The 23,764-nt window shown below is 46.4% G+C and overlaps 1 protein-coding gene across 1 annotated transcript in view; it reads right to left on the bottom strand.

Moving 5' to 3' along the window:
• Positions 1–23,764, bottom strand: part of PTPRT (protein tyrosine phosphatase, receptor type, T) — a 694,385-nt gene that overhangs the window by 341,076 nt on the left and 329,545 nt on the right. Inside the window, exon 11 of the mRNA XM_014543700.1 lies at positions 5,445–5,741. Within this exon, the coding sequence (XP_014399186.1) occupies positions 5,445–5,741 (297 nt within the window). The remainder of the gene's footprint in view (positions 1–5,444; positions 5,742–23,764) is intronic.

The following is a 23,764-nucleotide window of genomic DNA, read 5'->3' as shown; positions in this document are numbered from 1 at the left end:
TGTCTCACAATAAGCTCTCTGGGTAAAACAGAACACCAATATGTTTGCGGACTTACATGGTGGAAATATCCCTACCATAGCTAATTTCAAGCAATATATGTGATATCATGAAGCTCAGAGGCAGGAAGAAAGGCTAATGATCAGCTCTAGCAAGCTGATATGGATATTGTATGTAGCCTCCGCTTCTTAAACAGTGTATATAAACAGGGACCTGTGCTATCATGAAAGAGGCATAAATTCTGATGTTCATATATTCACTCAACAAATAGTTAATGAGCACCTACTATGTGTCAGGCAAAAACTAAACATCTATATGCATACACACACAGATAAAGCAGAGAGAATGTTAGGGAGGTTTTAACCAAGTATAAGATTGTACATTAGATAGTCAGGGGGAATATCAGGACTAAGATTTGCGGGTATATTTCTGGGTCCTTCCATTTGATACTTGGTAACCGTGGGCAGGTTCCTGACACTCTCTGGGCCTCAGGTTTCTCTTCCACACATCTGTGTCGACAGCACCTACATCACAGCGTTTGGCAATTGCACGAATGAAGCCTATCAGCAAAATGCCTAGCTCACAGTTAGCATTTGGACACCATAACTGCATTTCTCCTTACCCTTTATAATATCTCAAGGTCATCTGTATAAACACCAAAAATGTACTGAGCTCTAAGTGAGGGATGCCTTCAGGTCACACTAACATGTGCATAGCTTCTTCCTGTTTAAATGACTCTGAGCTGCATTACCTATTGTCTGGCTGTCACTGCCTTTTATACTTCTCACTTTTTTCTTCTCCAGACTTCAGGGGCTGCACCATGCTCCCATATCTACACCTATCCCTAGCAACATGTAGCCTCATTCTGGCTTCTGGTGCCCTGAGAAGCCAGGTGACTAGGCCTGTTGGAAATGCATATCAAATACAGGTGCTCATTCCTGAGATATGTAAGTCTTCCCTACAGTTAAAGTACACTTAGTATACTAAATGAAATAAGATATGGAGTATATGTGATTCATCATTTTATACATCAATTATGGTAACATATTATATACTATATAAACAGGGACCTGTGCTATCATGAAAGAGGCATAAATTTTTTATAAATCTTATAAATTATATGGGAGCCTAAGTTTCTTTATTGTAAAATAAGAAAAACAATGTTGTTTCCTTGTTCACAATTTGGGGCTAAGATTTAATGAATCTGTGTTACTGGTGAAAGTGTGGAATGATACATCTAAAGAAGAGTATGTCAACATCTAACCGACTGCATATGCCTTTACCCTTTGGTGCCAGTGATCCCACTTTTAAGAATTTCCCCTGAAAATACATCTCCACAAATACCAAGCAACATGTGCACAAGGGTATTTGCTACAGTCCTATTTGTCATAACAAATGATGGGAACAACCTACGTGTCCATAGGATCCTGCCTGAATACACCATGGCACAGACACATGCTGAGGCCCCACAAAGGAGTGACACAGTCTACAAAGCGACACAGAGTGATTTCTGGGATGTATTAAAGTAAACAAAACCAGAAGATGTCGAGTACATCTATTATGCTATCTTTTATATAAAAAATAAGAGAAGGAAAAATCGTTTGTCCTTTTTTTTGCAAGATAAACTATAGGAGAGATATTCCCGAAATGAATAAAAATGGTCCCCTTTCAGCTCGGCCGGTGTGGCTCAGTGATTGAGCATCCACCTATGAACCAGGAGGTCATGGTTCAATGCCTGGTCAGGGCACATGCCTGGGTTACAGGCTTGATTCTCAGTAGGGGTTGTGCAGGAGGTGGCTGATCAATGATGCTCTCTCATCATTGATGTTCCTATCTCTCTCTCCCTCTATGAAATCAATATAAAATATATTTTTTTAAAAATGATTACTTTTCAGGTGTAGATAGAAACAGTGGGGAAAAGGTAGAGTTGGTGGCAATACTCTGAGTGCACCTTTTTATACAGTTTGACTTTTGAACCATGTGCCTGTTTAGATATTAAAAATAATGACACTAAATAAAAAGGATGAGAGGGAAAGCAAGCCTCCAAATTGACACAAACAAACCTGAGTATCAAACTGATAATATAACCATGTAGAGAGAAGACGGAACCTTGAGCACTATGTTTTGACTGCCTAAGGAGAGAAAAACTGAAAAGAAAATCTTTAACCTCACTTAGTTTGTTAGAAGGATTGGTATTGTAATTGTGAAACTATTTCATATATAGTAGGATGGAGCAAATGAAAAAAAAACTCTGTGGGTGTTGGGAATCAGGGTTCTCACTGTGGGAGAAGGGAGATATATGAGTGGAATGAGGGCAAGTGCAGAAGACTCCTGAGGGGCTGGATTTGAGTCAGTATGAGCTCATGATTTAAAAAGATAAATGATATCCCCCAGCTCTACCTACTGGAAGAGACTAGAGGCAATGACACCCCACCGAGCAGAGCACACCCAAGTTGTATATTTTAGTGCAAAGGTAGCACTGAAAGCACCCAGGAATCCTGAGAGAAGTGGCTGACTTCAGGCCTGGGGCCGAGACATTATGAGCACATTTTAGAATATTTTGTGCCAGCAGCAAGGAAGACTAAAGAGAACATGTCAGAAGGACCCAGGAGCCAACTCGAAGGGATTCCCACTACCCATACATGAGACCATCTGAGCACTGAAAAGAATTATAAATAGTACTGGATTTTAATACATTGGGTCAAAAAATGACCTATGAGTCAATAGGGATACTAACTATGGGAAAGGGGATGAGGAGAGAAGAGCTCTCTATAAATATGAATGTTAATTAATACATGTAGAGGGAAAGATTTAAAACTCACCCATTTGTAAATACCAGTGCAATAAATGATTCAGGGCAGGATTGTGAAGGTGTGCTAAAACCACTGGCTGAAAAGTTCTAGAGGGATGGGATAGTCACAGAACCTCAAATCTCACTGCACAGATTAGCTGATTTACAAGGGGAAGGGGGAGTGCATTTACAGTGGCGGGACTGGTGGTCCCCATCTTATCTAAGTGACTGGTAGAGGGGCCCCCTGACACATGGCACAGTGAGAGTACACACCACCAACCCAGGCGGCATTTTTGCCAAAAAATATCTCATATGCTGGTTTGTCACATAAAGTCGGGTTTAACTTACTGGAGCTATTTGATTATCTTTAAATTAATGCTAAATTTCTTAGATGCTCTTCGATGTTGTGGACATGTAGAATGACCTTTTCCTTAGGTCACCTATGCTGAAGAGTTCAGAGGTCAGGTGTCATGATTTCTGCCATTTCCTTTTAAACAGTAAAAAATATCACATGCATTTTTGTAAAGATTTCCCTATCATACATATCACACATATTTATGCAAAGTGTTCACAAATGTTGAATCTAGGTGAAGGGTTTAGGGGTCTTTGTTTGATTACTTCAATTTTTCTACAGCTTTGAAACATTTCAAATGAAATCCTGGGTGTGAGTTGTTGTATATAACATGCCCATTAGAGCCCAGAGCAGGGTAGGTCTCAGTAAATGGCAGCCGCAAAGACCATCACCAACATCGTTGTCGTCTTTCAACACACTTGGCTGTGGGCTGATGAAAGATGGAGAAGGAACCACCAAATAAGTGAGCTGTGGTTTTGGCTGAGATTTTTGTGGAAAAGGGAAAAATAAAAAGCCTGTTTAGTCTCCTATCAACAGCTGCTTCTAAGATGAAGCAGCAGGGCTCCACGGCCATGAGCTTCTCTTACCAGCGGTGGATTACTTTGCAGGCCCTCAGCTGAAATGACAGACCCACAAATTCCCCAGAAGACAATTTTGTCGCAGGGACAAAAGCAGTACGTGTCCAGTCAGCTCAACGCGAGAGCTGCTCCTTGGCTTCCTGAGGGGGGTCATGGACTGGAGCCCGGCTCCAGCCTCAGCCTGTCCTGAGATGAAGGAGTCCCACGGGAGCCCCTCTTCAGGGGGACGGAACCTAATCCTGGTGGACAGAGGGTCCTGTGCTCTCTGAGACCTTCCTTCAGCCCAGCGGCTCCCGAGGTGGGACCACAGGAATAGCAATAAGACTAAGGACTGGCGTCTCATGTGCTGGTGTTTTTAATATGACGATGTCCACACATCTCTGCAGAGTAGGAATTAATGTTTTATTAATGCTGCTTAATTAAAATTTAATTTCAAAGCACTGCTGTACTCACGTTGTTTTGATAAAGGCTTTGTGAATTTTTTTCCCGGGTGACAAGGAGGAGAAAAGGAGAGGTTGGAGCAGGGCTTAAAGATGGGACTGGGGATTTGCTGCTGCATATGTAGGCAGCCCTCCAAAAGCAGCCCAAGGTGGGCAGAGCATCTGGACAAAAACCAAACACCCTGAGCTGCTTCTGGATCAAGCCCTACCATTCATCTTCTGAGTCTTGAATATTCATGCTGGGTTTCCTTCAACACTGGCTCCTCCCTGTCTAGCAACCTATGGCCACGAGTTGTTAATCCATCCTTGCCCTGCCTCTGCTTCTCAGGTCAGGCACTGGCCACATTGCCATTCCTTGAGCATCTGGGTCACTTTTTCTACACCAGCTGAGGTAGTTGTCTAGAACTCTGGAGAGCTTTCCTAGGGCAGGTGTTTGGTTTCCGGGTTGCTGTGCTAGAAGGTCCTTTGCCAATGAATATTTTTTCTCTGTGATTTAGTGCAAATGTGACAGCGGCATTTATTGAAAACATACAATCTGCTGGGCATTATTTGAATTCTTTATATACCATCCCTTTTTATGAGCACAACCTAGAAGGCACTGGAGATATTTTTATCTCCATGTTATAGATGCAGAAACCCAGGCCCTGAGAGGTTAAGCAACGTGTCCTATGTGTTGCTTAACAAGAGTCCACCTTCTCAGATGCGGCATTATTCTACCTGCTGGGGGAGGGGCTGCACATTTGTGAAACAATGGAGCCAGATCTGGGGAAAGGTCTGGAGGCTTTATGGGGGGGCCAAGCTCAGGGCCACAGCTCCTGGCTGCAGACAGAAGCCCTTGTTGGAGGCTGAAGGGAACAGGTTCACAGAAGCAGAACACTCAGATCACCCGGAGAAGCCGATCCAGGGAGAGCCGGACCCACAAAAGGTTGAGGTTCATTGCAAGCAGGAAGGCGGGGCCAAGGTGACAGAGGCTGAGTCCCCACTGCTGCTTTTACCTAGAAGTACAGTCTGTGGGGGTTGCAAGGAGAATGGCTGCAAGGAACAATTTCCAGGGAGTCAGGAAGGGTTTGTCATGAAGGTGGGCTGTGTACAACGTCAAGTTCTATGGGAACAGCGCCCCCTGGAGTTGTGCAATGCATAGTCTGCACTGAAGACCTTGGAAAAGAGCAGATGCAGAGGGGAGATTACAGAAGTAGGAAGGATAAACACCTCAGAGCTGACGGGCATGGCCCTGTAGCAGGTCCAACATCCCCCACTCCCAAGTAAGGGCGCTTCCCTGACTCACCGTCCTCCTCTGTCTGCACCACCAGCTCCTCGCTCTCCATCCGGCCCTCGGGGTTGGACAGCAGGAGCCGCAGCCGGATGGTCATGAAGGGCCGCAGACCCCGCAAGGTGTAGTGGGAGGAGGTCTGAATGACCTCCTCAGCCTCGTACTGCTGCTGGTTGAACACGTACTGGTACTGCACCGTGAGGTTGTAGCTGTGGCAGCGGGTCACCGCATAGCCAAAGGGCTCCCACTGCAGGGTCAGCTGCCGGGCCCGGATGTCCACAATCTCCACGTTCTGCGGGCCGTGCACTGGGTCTGCGGACACAAGCAAGACACAAGAGGAGACTGTGAGGAAGGTGGGTGGGGGTCCCGTAGAACTGTGGGGAACAGCTCTTCCAGCCTATCGCAGCCAGTCAGCCACTGCTTCGTGGGTTTTGCCGCATAGAATACAATTTATGTTCCTATAAATCAAACTCCTTTTTGTTACTTAAATACATGCATCTAAAAGAAACCATAACCATATAAAAAGGGGAAACATAAATCACCTGCAGTAAATAAACATTAGCCATCAAAATAAACGCAAAATTGTTAAATTCTTAAGGGTTCATCAGGGTACCACGGAAAACCATCTTGGGTACCACCCACAGCACACACAGCACTTTGGGGATGTGCTAAGAGAGAAGGCTGCAGGAGTTCTGACCTGCCTTCAATGAAGCTCCATCCTTTGCCCTGGGAAACCAGCCCCTCTCTCCAGTTACCCGCACATAGGTGCACATGCTGGGCATGCGACCCGGTGAATGTGCCTTGGAATTTCCCTTCCTTTCATTCACAACGCAACCCACCATTTCCTAGCCTTCAACCTCCTTCTCTCCTGTCCTCCTTTCCCAAACAGGCCCCTCCAGGGACATCATTCTAAACGCAGATCTGACCATGCATTCTTACCCTCGGGCTGTTTCCCACTCCATCCCTCCCACTGACCCTGCTCCCAGGCCCCCATCTAGAACATGAGCTCTGAATTACTTCATTATGAATATTCTGTTCCTAATTTATACAAATGAAATAGATGTTTTTGTACAAAACAGATGATAACAAATGAATGCATTTTCTCAATCCCCACAAGCAAAGCTCATTCTAAGGGTTAGGCATTCATTCGAGTAGAAACAGAACTTCTTTTGTCATCAGCAGTCCCACAGGTTCCGTGTGGGGGTCTCTGTGACAGAGGTTAACACTGGCTGGAGACTGAATCCATAGATGTTCCCCAAAGGACTTTACCAAGTGATGTAATCTCTGGGTCGTTGTTGTTTTTTATTTGTAAAATGGTGATAATAGTAGCCACCTTCATTCAGAGGAAAAGGGGGCGTCAAGTGAGATGCTGCTTGCAAAGCATTTAGAATTGCACCTGGAACTTAATACACACTCCGTACATGACAGTTTTTCTTTTGCTGTAATAGGAGTAGCAATAAAAATAACAATAATGTTTCATATGCTGCATCTATTCTGAATGTCTTATAAGTGTCAGTGCAGGGTAGCATCCTTATGCAAAATGATGGATTCTAGCATCTCTCTGGTCCCCTCAAAGCATAGGGTAGGGTTGCCTCTGCACCGACGCAGCCATAGGAAGGGGGAGAGGGGTCTTGATGCCCCTGAGTTTCCTGATCTGTCCTGAAATGTCTGCGACTTGTGCCAGAGCCTTACCAAAACCACTTCAAAGCACTCCTCGTTTGAGAAGGATACCCAGACGTGTCAGCAGCCTGGCAAGCCAGGGCAGACCTGCTCGCGCACTGCTGGGGACAGTGGGCAGCCTGGCCCCAGCTCAACGGAGGAGTTCACGGTCACTCTCACAGCCCTGTTATCCATGCTCACGGGTCCTCTGGGTAAAGGAGAGCCAGCCTCCCAAAAGCAAGCGGGCGACTTTGAAACTGTGACATTGAACAAGCTGTTGCTGAAGGTCCGCTGTGCTGAGCCCACGTGGAACGGAAGGTAGAAAGTGCGGTCCCCATAGGGGGGGGGGGGGGGGGGGGGGGGGGCGGGTTATGATCCGCTGTGGTGGTGGCTGCTGCTTGGCTTAACAGCTCACATTGGCACGGGGACCATGTGCAAGCACAGGGCAGTGAGAGGCTGCTTGCTGGGAGCCCCTGAGCATCCCCACCAGCTCGCCCAGCTGGAGCCTTTCTGTTTGTCCAGAGGCCAGAACGGCCCTGGCAGGGAGGCTGCCATCCCTGCTCAGAGCCCATGGAACACTCCTCCTCAGGGTGGGTTTTCAAAGCCAATGCCCGGCCCTGAGGGGGTGAGTGCCCTCAGGCTCCCTCTCCCTCTCATTAGTGACTGAGAACAGGAACATTTAAGCCCCATTGAAGTCCAAAGTTGACACCCCATTTTGTCAGATATCTTAAGATACACCATATAATGTTACATATAATTATAGGATCTCCAATACTCGCTGAAAGCACAAACAAAACAGACAGACACCTCTGATGGCCAGCAGCCAACATACTTGGTTCTATCATCTTCATCATCGTGTGACACCATAGGAGAGGGAATGCCAGCCCACTCTACAGATGAATAAACTGAGTCCCAGAGAGGCCCAGGAACTTGTATAGAGTAGCGAGACTAGCAAATGGCAGACTGGGTTTTGAACTTGTGTCTGTTTGTCTCCACACCTAGTGTGCAAAGTAAGAAGACGTGCCTGACAGAGGGGCCTGAGAAGGGGGTGGGCAGGCTCTGTGCCTGCACCTGGGGAAGGGCATCCAGCCCCTCCCCCCTCTCTGCTCTGCTCTGCTGGCTGCCTGTCTCCTCCCCCTGGTGTTTCAAACCCTTCACTTCCTTCCCCTCTGCATTTCTGGGCAGATGTCTGGCTATTGCTTTCTCATATTGTTAACTGTTTCCTTATATGTTAATCATTTTACACTGTGACAGGTTTTTGTGTGTGTGTTTTTATTTTTTTTAAATCTTCACCAGAGGATATGTTTTTATTGCCTTTCAAGAGAGAGGAAGGTGAAGAGTGTGAGAGAGAAACATCAATGTGAGAGAGAGACATCGATCGGTTGCCTTCCATATGTACCCTGACAGGGGAACCCACAACATAGGTATGTACCCTGAACAGGAATCCAGCCTGCAACCTTTTGTTGTTTGGGCTGACACTCCAACCCACTCAACCACCCGGCCAGGGCTGCACTGTGACAGATTTTTAGAAACTGCCTCTGCCCAGTGGAAGGTAAGTTCCTGAGAGCAGATGATCTCTGCTCCCCCTCCAGCCATGCCCAGCCTGAGACCCAAAGAGGAGACCTCAGCAACTGCCAGTCAAATGGATGCCCTGTTTTGTAAGTCTCACCATGACCTGTGAGGGCAGCCTGGTCCTTGCCTCACCCTAGAGCAGCGGTTCTCAACCTGTGGATCTCGACCCCTTTGGGGGTCGAATGACCCTTTCACAGGGGTCGCCTAAGACCATCGGAAAACACATATATAATTACATATTGTTTTTGTGATTAATCACTATGCTTTAGTTATGTTCAATTTGTAACAATGAAATTGGGGGTCACCACAACATGAGGAACTGTATTAAAGGCTCGTGGCATTAGGAAGGTTGAGAACCACTGGCCTAGAGGAAAGCGTAGGTCTATGAGCTGAAATGGGTGCTCAGAGCCATATGGTAAAATTTGAAGTTCACAAGGGTCCTGTGTTTCTGTGTCTGATCTGCACCGTGACACCCTGAGGGATTGGAACCAGGGGAAGGACACAAACAAGGGGCATGTCACAGCCATCAGGACCTGGGGAGGCCTGGGGAGGATACTGTGAGAAAGCCCAGAACCATCAGGCAGGAGTGGCCTGAGCTTCAGGAGCCTGGGGTCGCCGCAGGGGGCAAAGACCACTGCCCTGTCCTCTCATCTGCCCTCTGGCTACTACAGCATTCTCCCCATCGCTCACCTGTGCAGGTGTGCACGCAAACATCTCTCTGCTTCTCCGAAAGGAAGGAGCAGGCAGGGGCACCTGTTCAAAGAGGGCAAGAGATGCTGTACGCCTGCCACCGAGCACAGAGACTTCCTCCCAGAGCTGGAGGCCAGGGCACAGGAAAAGTCATTGTTCCCTCCGCAGCACCTGTGACTGACTGTCCTCAGACACACAGGGACTGGGGAGCCAGACAGAGCATGGCCTGAAGCCAGACTCTGGCGCTCATGAGCTGCGTGACCTTGGGCAAGGGCACTTCAGCACTTAGCCTCCACTCCCTCATCTATAAAGGGAAAATTATTGCGCTAATCTCAGAGGGCTGTTAATGAGTATAAAATGAACTGAAGAGAGAGCGAAAGGAATTGCCTCTGCCTGACAGTGGGCATCCCTCTTAGATGGACGGGCCTTGCGTAGAGGGGAATAGAAGCTGCATTCCCAGGGCCCTGGGCTCAGTGGTGCTCAGGCCTCGGAGGAGGAGGAAAGTGGATTCCCTGGGTTGTTGGGATGGACCAGGAGAGGATGGGTGATCAAGATGGAAGATGGTTGGATGGAGCCCAAGATGACTGCTCTCTGTGTGACTCCTGGATCTCCCATACAGTCCTCAGAATACAGCAAAAACGGTTTGCTGTGATTGGACTTCCGTGGGTTTGAGAAAGGGCTGAGGTTTGCCTGACTCACTCAGGCCAAAAGGGATACCGCCTGGAACCCAGTGACCAGCAGCAAAGGGGACTTGGCAAAGATGTCCATGTGCTATCACGCCTTGAGCTAGGATGTTGAGGGTTCTCCGCACTGCGGAGATGAAGAGGCCAAGGAAGTCTCAGAGCATACGCACAGGGCAAGGAGGCGGGCTACACCGTGTAGCAGGCTGTGTCTGTAAGTCCGAGAACTGCCATGCAGAACGGGAGAGGTGGTGGCTATTTATTGAGCACTAGCCCGGGCTAGGAAGGCACCTGCAGGATGAGAATGCTTCTCTGGCTTAGGGAATGGAGGCCAGTGAAAGAACATGTCGTACCCAGGGCCACAAGCCAGGTCCCCGGTTCTGGGCTCCCGAGGCTCTTTGCACAGATGTCCAGCCCACTCAGCACTTGTCATGCTTTCTAGGAATTGCTGGTTCAGTTAGTCATCACTTCTCCCAGCTGCAAGGGACCCATTCTGTTTGTCCAGAGACCCCAGCACATGGCACAGGGTCTGCTGAGGGCTAGTTCATGTTTGTTAAAACGAGAGGAACAGATGGCAATCTGCCCCTGGGAGCTGAGCCCAGACCTCCAACACCACGTCCCGTTCCGTAGCCTCCAGCAGGCCACCAAGTCTTTAAGGGGAACGTGTCTATTTTTGCATTCCAGCAAGAGGATGTCCTAAAATCCCAGACAATGAAAACTAGCCTTCAGAACTAGTGTGACGGAGGCCTTTACGCGTTCAATCTGACCCCCAAACCTCGGCCGCGGGATCCCGCTCCTGCTTCAGGAATAGCCTGCGGCAGGGAGACGCTCAGCTTTCCGTCCGGGTTGGTGCAAACAGGCTGGAAACTGCTGACAACGCCTGTGTGCGCAGTGGAGATTGGTTTTGTTGAATTTACTTTTTCTGTGTAAATACGTCCAAGTCTGGAGCCGATGCTTTCTGCCTCCAGATAAGGCCCCGTCCACATGACCTTCTTGAGTAACAGCCTACATACACGCCACCGAGAGGGCAGACAGCACAGCAGAAGAGAGGGTGGCTTGTCTGGGAGCCGGAAAATCATCCTCTGATGGAAAAACAAACTGCTCATCCTCTGGGTGCATGTGCTCTATTCCCTAGACTTGGCGACGGGACCTGTCCTGAGCCCAGGGCAGTAAGGACCCTCCGATCCTCTTCAGCTGTGGCCTCCTGGACAGGAGTCAGTGGTTCAAAGTGTCCCCTTTCCCGACCAGCTTCAGACACCCCTGAGTTCCCTGCCCCAGTGGCTTCAAACTCGTCGTGAAGATTTGTTCAAATCTTTCCACGGTCTGTCCTTTCAAGATCAGGTTGTATTCCACATGTGTGCACCCTTAGGCCCACTGGGTGACCGAAGGATGGCTGTCTGGGGACAAGGCTTGGACGTGAGGACTGAAGTCTCTGGACACATGTGCCTGAGGCCCTTTGTGGGGAGGACGGAGTCAGGTGAAAGGAGAAGGGATGTGCCACAGGCCTGTGTTTGTGTTCTCAGTCCAGGCCTACCTGTGTCCTTGCACACACGTTAGGGACAGGAACATGTGCGTGCACGTGTCTGTGTCTGTCTGTGTGACTGACCGACTCCCGGTTTCAGAGGCTGCTTTGTTTTTGCAGCTGCCTCTGAAGGCAGGTTGGTCCTCCAAAAGTCTGGTCATGTCTCCCCTTTCCTGCTTGGATCTCGCTAAAGCACTGCTGTCAATCTAATACCTGAACCCAACATGCACCCTCTTCCCTCCCAGTCCCCTTCCGCATTTCCACGGCTCTCTCCTGGGGTCCTTCCTAAAGCAGTAATGCATCCTGAGCCCGTCCACACCTCCACACCTTTGCCATGTTCTTCCCTGTGCTTGAGATGCCACAGGGCAAACTCCTATTCAGTATATTTAAAGCCCAGCTCCAATGCCAGCCTTTCCTTGTAACTTTGTCCAAAAGCCTTTCTTGCCCGGGCAGAGTCAATACCTGCTCCACCACCTGCTTCCTTGAACACACTGGCATGCTGCTTCCATTGCTCTTATCAAACTGTAGGTTTCTGTTTGCTTCATGCTCACCTCCCCTGCTGACTTGTTATCCCCTAGATCGCTTCGTTTCTATAATTGGAACATCTAGCTGTTTAGTAAATAAATATATCTAAGAATGAGTAAATACAGAAAGCAGGGGATGACTGAAGACCAAACCAGAATGAAGGCCCTAATGTACTGCAGGGGAAAAGCCATAAGGAAAGGGGGGGTAGAGGGGGGGATGAGGACTCTCTTCACACTCCAATTGTTAAGGGTAACCATGTGGTTAAGTCAGACTTCGAGCCTTTTTTGTTCTCTATGGACCCAGTCTCCATCCCTGCTGTCAAAGGCAATAGCTGTGGAATCTCCTGATGACCTCAATCAAGGCAGAACATCTTATTAAAAAAGAACAGCAAAGCAGATTTCCAATTCATGAATTTTCCACGTATTCATCTTTTGCATGTGGAGTTGGCTGTAACATATGTACTGTTCAAAGCTGAACCTAAACTGAAGATAATTTGGGGCACGGGGCTGAAAATATGGAGGTGGATAACTTCTACGTAAAATTAATTTTTTTAAAATCCATTTGGAGATGCAATTTGAATTCCTTTCAAATTAAATTGCAATGGAATCCTGGACAGCTGGAAACATTATTGCCAACATAATTTGATACTACAAGAGCAGTAATACATTGACAGATAGTTCGATGTGACCATTAATTTGCAATTTCAGCATGGAAATGACGCACGGAGAGAAAAAGAGGGAAAGGGAACATAATTAAGATCCATCTTCTTTCTGACATCATCCAAACCCCACTCACTTGCTTACTTTCCCACACCCCCTGTACTTTATTTCAGATGTTGGGTGGACAGGACTTTGCTGACTATTACCACAGACATTTAGGAAGGTAGGTGAGGACAGGGATTCCGAGGCTTTGGGGATGCTGGTCGTCTCAGTCCAGGGCCTCTGGGTCCTACCAATCCCGACAACCAGAACCATCTGACGCTGGAACATGTCCCCTTGTGAGAAGGTGACGTGGTTGTCACCCCCTTGTGGCAATGCCAGAGAGAAGGTAACTCCTTCACACATCCACTGGCTTACTCACTAACAAAAGAAGACGCTTTGAGCATGGAGGCATCCTGATGTGCTGAAAAGACTGGCTCTGTTATCACCTGGACCTAAAGCCCGATCCCATCCCTGTCTGTGCTTCATTGTTCTCGTGTGTAAAATATGAATGACACTCCCTGCCTTTTAGGGCTACGAGGTGAATTAAGGAGACAGTGTCCACCAAGCCCCTTGGCACAGCTACACTCCCTCAAATACAACTCCCACCTCCAGAAGGGAGGGAGGCAGGAGAGCCATTGAGGTAGAAGAGGAGTCCTGTAGGTTACCGTGGACCCCGGTCTGCTTCTCAATCTAGTCCACAGCTGGGTTCATTCTTTTAACCAACTTAGCAAGCGTCCAAAAATCAATTAGGTTCAGATATTGCTGCACCTACTCCTTCCGTCTACAAACATGTCCTGCACCTCTGAGATGGGCAAGGCATGAGGGATACAGGTGAATGAGACAGACACTTTCTTGCCTTCCTGAGACTCCTGTTCTAGAGGGGGATGCAGAGACAACAACTGTGAAGGATGGAATGATGCCCCCTGATGAGCCGTTGGCAGGGGACGCGCCGGGCTTCCCCGCAGCACTTGGCAGAAAGACAGCCTCGCGTCAGAAACTCAGCCATGCCAATTTCATCATGACTCGGGCACAACCCTTACGTTCTTTTGCATAGAAACCAGAAGCCACCAAAGAAATTGGAGGTGAGTTAAGGTTAATGATTCCCCAACAACTGCATTATTAGGTTATAATAAAAGCAAGTCTCGGGGCAAAGTCTCCTACACAGATGAGCATCAATTACACCACTGTTTATCAGTGAGCAGGTGCAAAGCAGGTCAAACAATTTATTCCATAAATGTCAATGTAGTCCCAGCAATCTGTCCTTGTAGGTGAGCTGGTTACTACCTTGCATGAGAAGGTCACCTGTGGCAGTTATGACAGTATTCTCAGGGAGGAGTTGACATTTTTTTTTTTGTAAAGGGCCAGACAGTAAATACTTTATGCTTTGTGGGTCAGACAGTCTCTGTTGCAACCACTCATCTCTGCCCTTGTAGTGCAAAGGCAGACATAGGCGATGCGCATACAAGTGAGCGAGGCTGTGTTTCAGAGAGAGTTGCTCATCTCTGCCCTTGTAGTGCAAAGGCAGACATAGGCATACAAGTGAGTGAGGCTGTGTTTCAGTGAGAGTTTATTTACAAAAACAAGGCCACAGGCTGTAATTTGCCTCCTTTGTTCTAGGGGCAAAATCAATTAGCTACTGTCACATCAGACAACCAGGAATCCCCTCATCCAATGGACGACACAGGAATATTTAGGAATCCTGGCTTGGACACCATCCCTAGGGTTAAAGGCTAGAAGACTTCTTGGGTTCCTCTTCTTTGCATAAGTCTGGAAAGTACTTTAAAAAATTGGCCAACCAACCCACATATTATTGAGACCTTCCACTTTACCAATTAGAGTCCATTTATAATACTTATTATTATGCTAAGCAACAGGTCCCTGATTTCAACCACAACAACCAATTTCTGACATTTCCTGTGCTAATTAGCAAAATAAAGGTTGTTGATCAGCGCATCAGAAGCACCCAGGTGCTGTAGCGTTGCCTCTGGAGCGTGGTTCTCAGCCTTCCTAATGCCGCGACCCTTTAATACAGTTCCTCATGTTGTGGTGACCCCCAACCATAAAATTATTTTTGTTGCTACTTCATAACTGTAATTTTGCTACTGTTATGAATCGTAATGTAAATATCTGATATGCAGGATGTATTTTCATTGTTTGCGACCCACAGGTTGAGAACCGCTGCTCGGGCTTTTGACTGGAATACCCAGGATCTTCCCTAACCAGTGTGGTTTTAATTAGAAGGCTGGCAGCATTGGGTTATACTAGCTTAACCTACAACTCGACCATAACATTCCCCTGATAACTACTGGAGAGTGAATCACCAGCAGTGCCATGTGGCATATACAGACCAAGAAAGCTGTCCTGAGGAAGGGGCCTTGGAGGAAGGATGGATAGGATTTAACAGGTGAAGGTGTGGAGGGATGGGGCAGGGAGGGCCAGCAGTCGGAAGGTTAAACACCAGGTGAACAAGGCAGCACGTTTCATGTCCAAGAGACAAGAATCAAGGAGCAAAGGGCCATCGAGATTCTGATGCAGGAGTGGGCAGGCCACAGGGGAAGCAACCCCCCCACCCTCCGCCCCGCACCACCACACACACACCTCTACACAGTGATGGGTGAGGCCAGTCTGGGTGTTACAGATTATAACAACCCCTCCTTCCACTCCTAAGAAGTGAGAGTAACAGCTAAGACAGTTGTAACAGTGTGATATGAGCATTCTTTGCACTGGAAAAATTCAATCTTTTAATAAATATTTTTGAGTTCCTACCATGTACAGACACCGTAAGAGATGTAGAAGTGGACCAAAGAGACAAAAACTTTCTCTGTCCATCAGGGGCTTATGTTCTAGTGGGAAGGGGCGATCAAGTAAATCAGAAGATTCTATAGTATGTCAGAGGGCAGTTACTGATCTAGAGAAAAACCGAACAGGGAAGGGAGATTAGGGGCTCAGGGAAGCTTGTGCCTAAAACTTTACTTTGTTGATTTTAGGTTCTGCCACCAGCTCCTTGACCTTTTCTGATCTTTCCTCTTCATTTACACTGAAGTTCTTACTCTTTTTCTGAACACAGTTTATCTTGAAATGTTTATTGAGCACCTATGGGGTGGTAGGCTGAGTGTTGGGGACATAGTGTTAAAAATAGATGTAACTGATGGTTGCCAGGTAGAATAGGAAGGGGGATGGGCAAAAAGGTAAAGTGATTACAAAGTATAAGTTGGCAGTTACAGAATAGTCATGGGGATGTAAAGTACAATATAGGGAATATTGTTGATAATATTCTAATAACTACGTATGGTGCCAGGTAGGTGGGTACTAGACTTATTGGGGGGATCACTTCATAAGTTGGATAAATGTCTAACCACTATGCTGTACACTTGAAACTAATATAATATTGACTGTCAAGTGTATTCATAAATTTTAAAAAATTAAATATATGTGGTTCAAACAAACCACATCTCTGCTCCATCGCCTGGCTCTATGCTAGTTCTGCCAACAGGAGGCGATAGAGGGAGCCTGCAAGGCTGAGGAGGAGAAAAAGAGTTTGCTGGCATCACTCCACCATCACTTCTCCCTGGAGGTCCATTCTGTCACAACAGTTGGATCTAGTTTGCAGTTTCTCCAACACTTAAAGAGCCAGCCTCACTGCGGAACCTCAGAGACACCAGCATCAGCCAAAAAGCGCTCCCTCTTCCAATCCTCAAATATTCATAATCCCAGCCTGTTCTCTCCAGCCCTTACCAATACCTGCTTCCCAAGCTGCTACATGTATAACACCCTCATGTTCTCTTTTCACCTTTTCGGTTTCCTAGCTGATCCTTTACATGTAGGTAACCAGAGCTTTCCAGACTTTCTCTGTTCATGGTGCCCTTGGTATTTCTGTAATTTTTTTCATAGGTTCCTAACCAAAGAAATACCTAACAGTTTCCTTCATTAGTTAGACCAAGCAACTTAAGTATTTACAGCTTAACAACCTAACAGTGGTTTGAGAAAACAGTACACACAAATCAAAGGAAAAGTAGTTTACTTCTGTTCTTAAATAAGCACAGTTACTCACTAATGGGATGCGTGCATCTGTTGACCACTGAACAACTTCTCAGACTGGATGGAGCTGAGACACGACGCTGTCGCCTGGTCCACACTGATCTTTGTGAAATACTTGCCTTTCCTCACAGCATCTACCAGAAGCCCAGCTTTGCAGGGACATAATGTCACCAAAAGGAAAGGAGCCCAACCACATGTTGAAACGGTGGACCATCTCAACTTGTATGGCGCCACACAGATGACACTGTGTGTTTCATGATCATTTAAAGTTAAAAATGGAAATGCCCTCCCATGGTGCCTCGACACAGTTGAGAACCACAATTACTAACAATTTTTATGGGCAATCCACTCTGTTAAAATAACTCGGTGTGATTTATCTCTGAAGTAGGCCTTGACTCACGCCAGATCCCACTGTCTGAAATCCATGAACATTCTGCGGCCCCACCCTTCCTATCCATTCTGCCTGGTTAGCTCTGTTGGCCTCGCTGGCCACACTCTGCTTCTCAGCTGTAGCTCAGACCTGGGCCTCCCGCTTCTGCCCCGCCCGGAAGCAGCCACCAGGATGCTGCTGAGCTGAGCAGCAGGCTGGTCGGCTGCACCTCTTACCAAGCCCACTGCTCAGGGCTCAAATGGCGGGAGGAATTAAATGGACACAGGCACAAGATTGCAGCCTGGAAAGAAAAGCTTTAGGATGTTTAAAAATTACTTTTGTGGCAGAGGAAATCAGGTTGGAAAGTTCTCAATTACATGGTTTCAGTTTCCAGAGAAAGGAGAAGAGTTTCAGGGTGGGAGTGGGGAGGAGGAGGCGAGCACATCGCATCTTCCAGGCTTCACTTCAATTCACACTTAATTCATGGCAAGTCCACTTGTCTATTGGAAAAATAAAAAATAAAAAAAAAAGGCTGGAGAAAGAATAAACCTGAAATATCTGTGATGGGCAGAAGCCATCTAGTGTTGGGCCAGGTGAGGTGTTTAGCATTCTGAGCACTTCCCTTCTCCTCGGGAACATTGGCCGAGAACAGCATGGGCCCTGGAATTAGGAACAGCCTTCGGTGGAGCTAATTTGCCATCACTGCGAGGCTGATGAGAAGCCACGGGTAAATCGAATTATTTCCAGAATATGTAAAACAAACAACCTGAAGGATTATCTCCTTGGCCCTGATAGCCCCTCTCCCAGAACTACTACTCCCTTCCCGCTCAGTGGCTTTTTATTCAGATCTGTGGCTTTTCAAAGCTGAGGCAGCTCATAATGTGAACCCCACTCCAGGACATCCTTGATCTCCCAAGGAACGGCATTAATCTGTAGCCACGACTTGGGACTGCTGGACCTTGACGAGCCCGCTGCGTCAGCAGCCCCGGAAATGCCTACCAAGCTTTTTGATGATGTCCAAAGCGTTATTCTTTGAAATGTACAAGAGTATCATTAAATTGAAGGGAAAATTTCAAACAAAGACCACTGTCAGTGAAAGGAGGCTTATTCTCTGTCGCGTCTCATTGGGGATTCACCTAGACAATGAGAAAGGGCATGCGACAAAGTGAGAGCTGCCCACTGCAGTCACCTAGAGGCAAAACCCAAGAAGAGAGCCCCAGTGGGAGAGGGGACAGCAGGACAGCAGATCGAAGACCCACCCACCCTCAGACTGTCTGCCTCGCTCATTTGGGAAGTGAGCTCTGGCCTCGCTGAGCACCTCTCAGCAAAGGTGTCGGGCTAAAATGTACGCCTCGTTTCCTGGCTGACCCCTCACCATGACATTGTGAGACACAATCATAGCACAGGCTCTTGCATAAGCCACTAAATGATAATTCTTCACATCAGAATCGTGAAGAGATCAGCATCCTTCTCCTTGATTTTCACCTTTGAACTCCCCTTCTAAAGCTGCCCCTGAAAAATGTTTTCCTGTCAGTGTCATCAGTCACAAGGCCCTTCCTACGTTTCCCCTCCCCTCCATCTGCAAATAGTGTTGCTCATGTGCCCAATATTTTCACACACACTCTCTCTTCTGACCACCAGAACTTATTGATGAACGTGTGACCTTGAATCAATCATTTTACCCTTTCTGAGCCCCGATTTCATAACATGGGAAGTTATGATTCTTGTGAGGTGGCAATGAAAATCTATGTGCTCCTTTATTAGTGATTCACTGCTGGATAACATACCCCCTAACTCAGTAGTGTACAAGAACAGGCCATTTTTCTTGAGCTCATGCATCTGTTTGTCTAACCTAGGCTGGGCTCAGCCAGGCCTGGCTCCAGGCTGAGGACTGTGGTCAGGTCTGCTCCATGTGTTTATTCCAGATCTTATCTCTAAGGCCATGTGCTTTCCAGGATCGATGCACCAGAGCCAAGCTAACCAATGCAAGAGCTCTTAAGGCCTCCCTCATGTCCTGTGTGCTACCACCAAAGCAAGCCACTGAGCAAGACGAACACCAATGCGGCCATTCCTCCCATTGTGGTGAAGTAGGAGTGGGGGAGGTGAATATGGCTGAATGATAACCAAACTATCATAGAACAAATGAGTTTATGTTTTGGTTAACCTGACCAGCCTGCACTTTTTCATGTAGCATAGACTTGGTCCCCTTTGGGGAGGAAATCTGACTTTGGGTCAGACCTTTGGGGAGCCAGAAGATTCTGCTGTAACACAAAGTATATACCACTTCCTGATCTACCTCCATTTGGACTATGATGTGATTTGTCCCTGTGAAACACGGGCAGAAGAGAAAGCACACTGGCATTTGAAATCCTTCTCTATCTCCATAGGAACCTTTGGATCCACCAGCCCAATTGGTCAGGTAAGTCATTCCTGCCCTCACCTCCCAGTGCTGGCTCAGACCATACCCCAGTACATACCCGAGTATTCTCTGCCTCAAATCAAAACTCCTGTGATATGCCAAATAATGCCCCTACCCCCCAAAGATGCTAATACCCAGAACCTGTTACCTTATGTAGCAAAAGAAACACTTTGGATGCAACCAAGTTAAGGAAAATTATCCGGGATTATCTGGAGGGCTAGATGTACTCACAGGGTCCTTATAAGAGAGAAGCAGGAGGTCAGAGAGGAAAGAGACTGCTATGCTGCTGGCTTTGAAGATGGAGGAAGGGGTCATGAGCCAAGAAATCGAGGCAGCCTCTACAAACTGGAAAAGGCAAGGGGACAGGTCCTCCCTGAAAGTCCCCAGGAGCACAGCCCTGCAGACCTATCTGAGACTTCTGACCTCCAGAATAATGTGATGGTGTTGCTTTAATGCATTATGTCAGTGTTGACTTGTTACAGCAGCCATGGGAAACTAATACAACCCTCTGTATTGTTCTGCTTATGTCTATATTTTTCATCCACTCTCTTCACTCTCATTGCCTTTCCTTAATAGACACACATTATAGTTCACATACGTTCCTTTGCTTGAATGAATTCTTGTAAAACGCAAGGCACTATTTAGTATGCATGTATATCATTATGTAAATTGGAACATCCTAGAGCTCCTTTACATCACTCAGCACTCGGCTCTGGCATCCACCCTCGCTGCTGTGCACCTCGTCCATTACTCCAATCACTGCACAATGTTCCATGGCATCTGTGCTCCTTGATTTACCCACCTGCTCCCACGAGGGACAAGCAATTTCCAACTCATCACAACCAGAAATGGTGCTGCAGCACACCTCCTCAGGAAGCCCTCCTAGATTTGTGTGGCTTTCGTTGGGGAGTATAGTCCTAGGAACAGATGGACTGACTGACTTATAGGGTATGTATAAACGTAATTCAACAAAGTACTCCTGGATTGCTTCTAGAATAGTTGCACCCAAACTCTTAGTTGTATGCGAAGGTGCCTGTGGACTCAGTCCATGGCAGCAATTAGCATTATCCAATTTAAAAAATTTTTATCACCTGCAAGGTATTTTCCCCATTACTATGTTAATTTACATTTTTCTAATATTAATGGATTTGATAATTTATTCATACACTCATTAGCCTTTTAAATTTTTATCTTTGTAAACTCCCAGTTCATATCTTTTGCTCAATTAACTCCTCATTTGTAGGAATGCTTGGTATTGTCTAGATTTTTTTCTGTTAATTCTGTTTATGGTAATCTGTGTTGAATAAAAATCCTTTGCTTTTGGTGCAGTAAAATCAACCACATTTTTAAAATTGATTTTTTAGAGAGAGAAACATCCATATCAGAGAGAATCAAGGATCCATCGGTAGGCACTCTGACCCCCAACCTAGGTATGTGCCCTGACTGGGAATCAAACCTGTGACTTTTCAGTGTATGGGACGATGCTCCAACCAACTGAGCCACACTGGCCAGAGTTCAACCACTTTTTTGTTGTTGTTGTTGTTGTTAATCCTCACCCAAGGATATTTTTCCTTTTTTTTTTTTTTTTTTTTTTTTTTTAAAGAAAGAGTGGAAGGGAGGGAGTGAGGGGGAGAGAGGAAAACATAGATATGAGAGAGACACATCTATTGGTTGCGTCTTGCCCAGGCCCAGACCCATGCTGGGTGAAAGGGCGAGGGCTACGCCCTCCATCTTGCCCCAGGGTAAGTGCTCCATCTTACCTTGGCCATGTGCTTGGCAAGGAGCTTCTTCCCAGAAGTCTAAGCCTCTGCTAGCCACACCCAGGAACAAGACACCGACTTGCGCCTGGCCAATCGGCAAGGCCACAGCCCTATCTCCTCCCCTTAATCCAACCCCCTATAAAACCCCTCTCCACACAGAGTTCTCTCTCTCTCTGCTTCCTGTCGCTGCGTCGGCAAGGTGGGGGAGCCGAGCTAGCTCGAATAAAGACTCTTATGCTTTTGCATCGGACTGGCTCCCTGATGTGGGTTCTTGGGGATCCTGAAATCTGGGCATAACACTGGGAATCAAACCCGCAACCCTTAGGTGTGAGGGCCGACAGTCTAACCACTGAGCTAGGTGGCTAGAGCTCAACCTCATTTTAAGTGATGGTTTGTTATTTTTAAAAATTTTCTCCTTGTCCCAGACATACGGTCCAGTTGCACTTTTCAGTTCCGTTGAAGTTAGGTGTGGCCCTGAGACCTGGGCAGGCCTTGAGACCAGCCCCTGTGTGATGGTCCATTTCACTTTCCCCGGCTGCAGAAGTCGAAGAGCCTCTACTGAAATGAAGCAACTCTAAGTCTGGGTCCCTGAAATCTTGAGGAAGCAGAGCCACCCTGCCAGCCGCTGTGGTCATAGGGCTTGATAGAGAGAAACTGCTGGGGTGGTTAAGCCACTGAGATTTGGGGGTCCTTTGGTACTTGATCATACCTAGTCTATCTTGACTATGTCCTGACTAGTTTGTTTCTTTATTTCTTTTTCTCCCATTCCCTACTCGCTATCATAGGCAGCCTTCTAATATCTTTATTTTGTGTCCTTAGAAAATCTATTGTATTATATGTGCATTTTTACTTAGATAAATATTATGTTTTCTTTTTCTGTATTTCACTTTCTTCACTCAGTACTATGTTTGCCTTCTACACTGCTGTCTATACACATGAAGTCAGTTGCTGCTCACTGCTGTGTGGTACTCGTAGATGAGTAACTGGTGTCATTTCCCTCTCCTTCTCCCAGTGAAAGACAACCACTTTGTTTAAGAAGTCCTTGCCCAGCCCTGGCCAGTGTGGCCCAGTTGGTTGTAGAGGTGTCCCATACACAGAAAGCTTGTGCTGACTGAGCTCTCTCCCCCTCTCCCTTGTCTCCCTCTCCCTCTACCTCCTCCTCTCCCTCTCCCTCTCCCCGCCCCCCTCTGCTTTTCTTTAAAACCAATTTAAACATTTTAAAAAGAAGTCCTTGTTCAGCACTAGGTTACAAAGTCATTCTTCAATATTCATTTCTAATTTTGTCAATTTAACTTTCACACTGACATCTTAGGTCTCCTGGAATCAGCTACCTTGGTAGAAGGTATTAGTTTTCAGTTTTATTTTCTTCCACAGAGTAAAAAAGTCTCCTTAAAAACACTTACTATATAGTTGGTCCAGCTGATTTGTGGAGCCTCCTTTATCACACCTGAACTTTCTGTATATGCATGGGTTCTATTGGCTCATTTGCCTCTTTGAGCATGAATACCAAGCTAGTTTCATAATTATGGCTTTATAGCATATATAATATATTTATACCTGTTAAGATAAGTCCCTCTTTTTTAAATCCCCCTCAAAGTTGACTGCTAACTATTGGTTTTTATTCCTCTATATACATTTTAGAGAGAGTTCATCAAGTTCCTTAAAATTCCAATGGAAATTTTTATTGCCATTGCATTAAGTTTATAGATGAATTTGGGGAGAATTTTTATTTGTGTAATAATATCATCCCATCCATGAGCATGGATTGTTTCTCCATTTATTCAGATCTTCCCTCAAATCTTTTATTAGTTGTAACGTTTTATCCATTGAGATTTTATATATTACTAGAGGCCCGATGCATGAAAATTCGTGCAAGAGTAGGCCTTCCTTCCCCCAGCTGCCAGCACTGACTTCTCTCCCTCCTGCAGCCGACAGGCACCCAGGACCCAGGCTGCTTCCCTCCTCTGGTTGGCTTCCCTCTGGCCCCGGCTTGTTTGGGAAGGACATCAGGAATGATGTTTGGTTTAATTAGCATATTACCCTTTTATTATTATAGATTGGGCTATTTAAATCCTAAATACCTTAAAATTTGTATTACAATTGCTTTAAATTAGATGTTCTGGCTCATTATTGCTGGTATTGATTTTTGCAAGTTGATCTTATATCTGGCAACCTCATTGAACTTTCTTATTGTTTCTTACAATTTTTAAAATGTTTCTAAGAGGACTATCATGTCACCTACAAAGAATGAATTTTATGTCTTCCTTTCTAATCCTTACATGTCTTATTTCTTTTTCTTTCCTTAAAGTGTGGACCAGAAATTCCAGCATGTTATATAGAGGGCTTTCTAGTCTGCCTGATTTGAAAAGGCATGCACCTAAATTTTCTATATTAAGTGT

This window comes from Myotis brandtii, unplaced genomic scaffold (assembly GCF_000412655.1).
Source record: "Myotis brandtii unplaced genomic scaffold, ASM41265v1 scaffold333, whole genome shotgun sequence".
Taxonomy (NCBI): Eukaryota; Metazoa; Chordata; class Mammalia; order Chiroptera; family Vespertilionidae; genus Myotis; species Myotis brandtii.
The sequence above is the reverse complement of the archived record's forward strand: the minus strand, read 5'-3'. Positions and strand labels throughout refer to the sequence as shown.